Here is a 7,645-nt window from a genome sequence, read left to right on the forward strand (position 1 = left end):
ATGATCCCTCACCCAATGTAACAAATCATCCCACAACGCAATCCTCTTCTTCTAATTGTGTTGTATTTTTTTATCTCCTCTTATGATATAATTTTGGTTGAAGTCCGAGGACGTAAGCATAATTTTGCCGAATCTCATTAAATTTGGTATTCTTTATTTTGCTCTGGTGTTTTAATTATTTTGCGGTTATTTATTGTGCTTTAACTTTTTTGGGAAAATTCTGTCAAAAAGATTATAAAAAGTCTAAGGAAATTGATTTTTAAGTGAGCCTAGTATCTCCTCCAATTACCTGAGAATTTTCTTTGATATTAATTGGGTACGATAATTCGCCGTTTGTGTAGGGCTAACCCGTATTTCCATATCATATAGTATTATTAAAAAAAAAATTAGTATGTATTTTTTACTCTAAAGTATTTTTTTTACATTATTATTAATTGAAATATAATTGTGTTTTTTTATTTAAAATATAATCAAATTTAATTTTGAAATCAAAATATAATTATATGAATAATCAGTCTTATTATTTAAAAATAAAAATTAATTTTAAAAAATGGATTCAGTGTAGCGGAGTACCGAAACAATGTAATAATAATATTGTTATGTGGACCGTCACAATTGTCGAAACAAGTTATGCAACAACGGCTACAGAAGACTTCGTTGCTAAAGACCTTGTAACGCGAGCTATGACTTGAGAAAAAATACAAATTTATAGGTGTTTGTTAAACAACTGTTTGATTGGTTTATCCTGTTTCAAATTAACTTTTTTATTTTATTTTTATTTATTTTTTATTTATTCTTAAAATTAATTTTTATTTTATTTTTTTATTTTTTATTTGTCCTTAAAATTAATTAATTTTTTCACGTATATTAATATATATTTTTATTACACTATTTAGTAATTATTTGGATATATTTTCTACTAATAACTTATAAATTCATATTTATAAATTTAAAATAAATAAATAATTTTTATATATAGATTATCTTATTTATAATTTTTTTTAATAATTTAGAATGAAGATAATATAAAATATTACTACCTCTCCGTACCGTGTCTGCTACACTGTAGACACGATATTTTAGGAGGGGTGTAATTAATAGATAATTAAGAATGTGTCAGTGAATATAATTATCCTATAATATAAATAATTATAAATTAAGATTAAGATAACTAATTAGTTTAATTTAAAATATAAAAAAAAAATTAAAAAGTTTAAAATGAGATTAAAATGTATAATCATTTTTCAAAAAGGAACGTGACATTAGGACGGACAGAAACGGCAACGTGGGACGGAGGGAGTAATATTATTTATTCATTTATATAGTACTCCGTCCGTCATTCAAATTTATTCACTTTTCTTTCTTCGTTGTCATCCAAATTTATTGTTGTTTCTTTTTTTAGTAAAAAAATACCACTTTTCTTTACAAAAAAAAGTAAAAATTTATATTCTTACATATTTTTTTTAAAACCCGTGTCGTCAAATGAACACAAAATTGGATGACGGAGGGAGTATGTTTTATCGCATAATATTTTTATTAAAAATAAATATATTTATTTAAAATTATAAATTTAATGTAATTATATATTAATCAAAAATTAATCTAATAAAAATATATACTAATTATTTTTGTTCTTTTATATTTATTCTATTTCTAATGAAAAATATATATATTTTTCAATAAACTTGCATTAATTCTTTACAAAATATATTAAGAATAATAAAAATAAATATCTAAATAAATTTTTTCTAATCTTTAAAATTAATAATAAAATTCTAAAAAAGTTTACCCATCGAAAAAATTCAACTAAATATATTGAAAATAACATATAAAATGTCATTTACTTATAAACAACTAATATCAAAAACTTTAATACAACCAGCTAATCGAATCAACTAGTCAAAACAACTAATTGAATCAGCTAAAAGCTAATGGCTAATCAAATTAACTAACCGCTAACAACTATTAGCTAATTGTTAAACACACCCTTAGTTTTCAATCTATGTCAATTATCATGTTTATCGTACGTGTTTTAGTAACTCTCACATACTTACCTTACAATAATAATAATAATAATAATAAAATTCTTACTTATACCAGACAAAAAATCAATTCTTTTTGCAAATTACAGGATCAAAATATAGGTTAAAAACTTAAGGAATAAAGATAATAGTGGATATTAAGCACAAAGACTAAATTTGCAATGCCCCTATGTTTACTAGACTAGATTTAACTTAAAAATGAAGCTAGAGTAATTTAGGTTCTCTAACATAACTCCATCAATGAGGTCTTAGGAAACTTTTAAAAGCCCACGAAATATGTCTGCACATGTTACGAATGTACCGAACAAAGGAAGTTTATATCAGTTGCAATGTAAGAGGCAGGCAAAGTTCATAAACACTTTTATTAAAATTACAGCTACTTCAATTCAGAGTGTGCAGCCAGAGAGATTCGTAGCGAGTACCGTATAAATTCCATCTTAGCCGGCTGGCCAGTTCATTTGACGTCCCCCAAGCAGATGGATGTGAAGATGGTAAACGGATTGACCTACACCAGAAATTTTGATTCCACGATTAGATAAAGAAGAAGGGGGGGGGGGGGGGTGTTAAATTGCAAAAGCTATGGCAAAAGTTGATGCATACATCCTTTTGGCCCGTCGTTGATCACAAGCCTGTAGCCATCCTGAAGACCTTCTTGTTCTGCAACAAGCTTGGCTGTGTGAAGAAGACGGCCAAGAATCTCATAGTGTCTCTCCTCTGCCTACAAGGTTACAGAAGGGTAGCAAACATCAGCTTCCAGTAGTGTGAATTGTGTATTTTGCAGAATGATCGTAAAAGAGTATAGAGGGAGACATAAAAGGACAGGATATTACTACCTCCGTCTCACCTTATTTGTCCTTTCCTTTTTAAGAAATATAATTATACACTTTAATCACATTTTAAAATTTATAATTTATAATTTTTTAATCTTAATTATACTATTTAATTATCTTAATTTTAATTTATAATAAATTAATTAATTACTAATTATACTTTACCTAAATTTCTGTATTAAACCAGACACAAAAGATGGGACGGAGGGAGTATTATTATTGGGCAACATGACCAGGTACTTGATATTAACAATCGAGAGAGCAATTTCTTCGTCATAACAACACAATAAAGTGTCAAGCCACAGCCATGGGACACGAAATTGTAATCATTGGGTAAACATGACCAGGTACTTGATATCTAACCAATAGTTCATTGCTTTTATACAAGTTCAACTCTGGTTTTCTCCGTGAAAATGACTCTAATATTCAAAATCTGTATGAATACCTAAATGAAATATCTGTACTAATCAATGCTTCATAAACAAGGCAATAACTCTGCAAATACAATTCTCAAATTTAAATGATTTTGTTCAATAATAGCTGTAGAGCTTTAGTTCGACTGTACAATTTATTATACATACCAAGAAATTGACTTCCCTAGCATAAAATCGTGGTAGACGTGTCCATCACCTCATTAGAGGTGGGAGTTCAATCTTTCTTACATACATGAATATGTTTTTACCCAAAAAAAGAACACCAGGACTGTTGTGTCTAGATTTTATCGCATTATGTATAGAAAATTATCATAGCACTATATCTATGAATGATGTATGCGATTTATTAGTTGTTAAAAATGGAAATATACGATTACTTGAATAAAAACTTCTCAAACATTTCAGGCAGAAAATAAATTAACTTCTAGCTAGCTTTAGAGTATAACCAAACCAAAAAGTTGACCTTTGAGAATGTAAATTTTAACTAATAGACAGAAGGATCCTACACTTAGTTATCTAAAGAAAGTTGATTAACGGGAACACTGTTTAAACACTTAATCTAAACCTTCCAAACTCAAGGAAAAAATATATAACAAGAATTATATGTCAAGCTATAAGGCTTCAATTTCGTGGGGAACTGTTAGTGAAGTAACAGATATAAATGTTTGAACATTACCAGGCTTAGCATGAATAATCATTAACAGCAGTAGACCAAACCTCATAGTTCATCAAAACTAACAATACCAAGCCCGCAATCACAACCCAACTAGACAAGTTTCTTGGCAAGAAATTGAATTTATGACTATGAAATGTACCTTAGAAATTCCAGTAAGCCCATCCTTTACTTTAGGTATGATTAGGATGTGAACTGGTGCTTGAGGAGATATATCCCTGAAAGCTAGAACCTGCTATGGAACAAGCCAAACTTCCATTATTTTTAACATTTATTAATTTGACGAAGGTCCAGCACACAAACAGAGTAAAGCCTCTCAGAAAAAAAGCTGAAAATAAGATCTTAATTTTTAAAATTCAATGGTGATACGGAATTTGTAAAACAAGCTCCCATGAATGCACGATCTTCAATCCATCATTTAAACACAATATTAACCATTAACGAACAGGTACCCAAAACATAACTACTTGAAGATTAAACCACTTTCAGCAAACAATAATTTGATAAAGAACCATATTTACCGCACAATAAATTAATATGGAATATCATTCATTGTAATCACAGTGAACTAATCTACAGTGACACTGTAGCATGAATTCATGACATAAAAGACAGTTCAATCATGATGAATATCAGTAAGGGGAAAAGAGCAAGTTGATAAAAAAAAAAAAAGAAAAAAGAAGAAAGCAAGAACAAACAAACGAGCAACTTGTAAATGTAAAGGCAGTTTAGACCAATCTACCCCCAATTATCCGGCAAAATCTTATGGTTGACTTCCATTGCAAAATTACCAGGAATTGGTCGTTTCAATCATCCCTCAAGAAAATCCATAGATCCATACAATTAGGTTGAAAAAAAAAAAAAAAGGGGAAGGATTTAGCTCGATTTCAGGAACGCAATTAACTTGGCCCTAATTCAAAAAACCAAATATCAAATTCTCCACATATAACCTACAAAAATCGAAATCAAAAGCACACAAAACGACCTTTTCATCTTCGTACACAACGGTGGATGGTATTTCCTTGTTAATTATCTTATCAAATCTGCACGTCACCAACAGCAACGATCAGTGGAATCAGTGAAATAACAAGAAGAAACAGAAAGAGAGTAGGGAAAGAAAATTGACATGGTAGGAGAATCAGAAGGAACGGCAGCGAGAGCAGCCTCTTTCTCGGAAGCCATAGCCCTGAGACTGAGAGGAGCAGCAGTGAGCAAATGAGAAGTGAGCACTCCTAGGCGGCCACTGCTGGTTTTGAGTGGTTCGCTCATGCCGTTGCCCTTTCCTTTTTCTACCCTTTTGGGCTTAAAATTATTTCCGTTTTATATGTACTAATAAAATATTGAATTTTTTTTCAAATATATTATATCAAAATATCTTGTTATTGATTGAAAAAAAAAAAAAAAAAACACCAAAGAATTTTATATTCAATATTATATTGTATTAGATTTATGAAATTGTTTTTATACTATTTTGTATTAAACTAAGCTATATAATGAAACTGACCCATGTATATTATACATATATATATATATATATATTTAATTTGCTACTTTGTGCTTTGGTAAAACTTGCTTTCACAAATAAAATTCTAGATACTTATGTTATATTCAAGATTGCAGTATGATTGGGAGATGATCAAAATATTAATTTTACTATTTAAAATTGTAATACGCATATTATTGGAGAAATTTTATACCATCATAATATCAAATAATTATCGAAATATAAAATTCGATATCAAAATAATTTATCAGAATTAATATAATAATCAATAATAATTTATCGAAATAAATTCGATAATCACGACAATTTTATTGAAATAAATTCGATAATCAATAATAATTTATCGAAAATTTATCAACATAATTTTGATAATCACAATAACTTTATCGAAATAAATTCGATAATCAATTTATCAAAATAATTTTGATAATCACAATAATTTAGTTTTATCGAATTTAATAATTTTATCAAAATAATTTTGATAATCACAATAATTTTATCGAAATAAATTCGATAATTAATTTATCAAAATAAATTTGATAATCACAATAACTTTATCGAAATAAATTCGATAATCACGTCGAGTTGAGGTAGAACCTTTTTCCGTAAAAACGAAAACGCCCTGGTAGTGTGGTAGTGCCTCCGGTTCGTGGCGTAACGTTCCCAAAGATAAAATGACGTTCGTCTCCGAATTAGGTGGCACCCTAATATTTCGGAGCTCCGGCGAACTAAAATGAAGAGAATACGAGAGAAGAGATCTTTCTTGGTTCTTATTTTCTCAAATGAGATGCACAACACTCTTTTTATAGGCACCCCACGGATGTAACGGTCGAAGATTAATTGCATGCCAATAAATTGCAAATAAATAGCAATTTTGAAAACTTACACACGTAGCAAACATGTTCATGCAATTTAATTTGCATATAATATCATGCACGTGTGTATAAACTCAACCAAAAGTTTTTGCATTATGCATGCAATTATATTTTATTCATGCATGCATACATGCATTTAATTTGAGACTATTTATTGGTATATAAATTTAATTTCTTGGGTTTTAGATTTGACAAAAAAAATATTTGTCATTTCAATTAAACTTCGGAGCACAATGAACTATATTAATCCATTTATTTACCAAACTCAAGTCCAAGCACAAATCCACAACCATATTATCTGATTCGGGCATGCGGCGCGCGCCTACGACTACCGGTATTCATATGCTTAATAACCATTATATAGTCTATCTGCATTTCAACTCAGTGAATAATCGGTTTCAAATATTATGAATTTAATTTATAAATTAAATTCCATCGATTAAATAAATAACCAATTAACCGATTATCCAACACATATTCCATTGGTTTAAAAATAATTTAAATAAACTTGTGTAAAAGAAATTGATTGAATAAAAAATATATAAATAAAACTTGCTGCTATATATTATAAATGTAACAATATTTGCTAATTCCCTCTGTAAAAATAATTATTCGATGACAAAAAAAAATATATGTTGATATCATTTCGTTATTTTTGGATCAATCATCCCGATTGATTTGCTTATGATATAAGCTATTGATCGAATTAATAGTGAACTCTTATTGAGTATAGTAGATTTTGAGAGATCAACACCAAATTCGACATAAATATTCTCTAGCTCTTTCCGTACCAATAAAATTGTAAAACATAATAAATGCTAGAAAAACGGGTAAATAACATCAATCAAAATTTATTACGACAAAGATATTCTACATATCTCGACTTCTATTAGCAATCAAGAAGAATAACTTGTTTTTATCTATGATTTAATGTTTTTTTCTTTATTTCAATATTACAAACACCCCTGTATGATATCGATCTGAATTTATTGAAACAGAGATGAATGAAAATTTTGACTTTTGTATACATAATGTTACAGAAAACTTTTATTTACTCACAACTTAAAATTAATATTTTTCTTTTTTTTTATGTTGATACGCTGAAATTAACCATTACATATAATATTTTAACGAAAAATAAGGTTCATATAAGAAGTATATAGATTAAAGAATAATAAATAGTTTTTAAAAACCTAAAAAATAGTTTACAAATTCAATAAACTAATATTAAATAAATAAATTACTTATATAATGAAGTAATATGACTAGATAAAAATATATTCAATA

At 28.1% G+C, this 7,645-nt stretch overlaps 1 protein-coding gene across 1 annotated transcript; it reads right to left on the minus strand.

Annotated features, from left to right (window-relative positions):
• Positions 1 to 2,283: 2,283 nt before the first annotated feature.
• On the minus strand, positions 2,284 to 5,285 carry LOC127256561 (14 kDa zinc-binding protein). The gene is made up of 5 exons (XM_051282624.1): positions 5,106 to 5,285; positions 4,965 to 5,022; positions 4,122 to 4,211; positions 2,643 to 2,760; positions 2,284 to 2,547 (listed from the first exon to the last, which is right to left on the minus strand). Exons 1-5 carry the CDS (start codon positions 5,246 to 5,248, stop codon positions 2,480 to 2,482), a joined length of 477 nt encoding a protein of 158 aa, XP_051138581.1. The 5' UTR covers positions 5,249 to 5,285; the 3' UTR covers positions 2,284 to 2,479.
• Positions 5,286 to 7,645: the final 2,360 nt, after the last annotated feature.

This window comes from Andrographis paniculata, unplaced genomic scaffold (assembly GCF_009805555.1).
Source record: "Andrographis paniculata isolate CXL003 unplaced genomic scaffold, ASM980555v1 Contig56END, whole genome shotgun sequence".
In the NCBI taxonomy this organism is placed as follows: Eukaryota; Viridiplantae; Streptophyta; class Magnoliopsida; order Lamiales; family Acanthaceae; genus Andrographis; species Andrographis paniculata.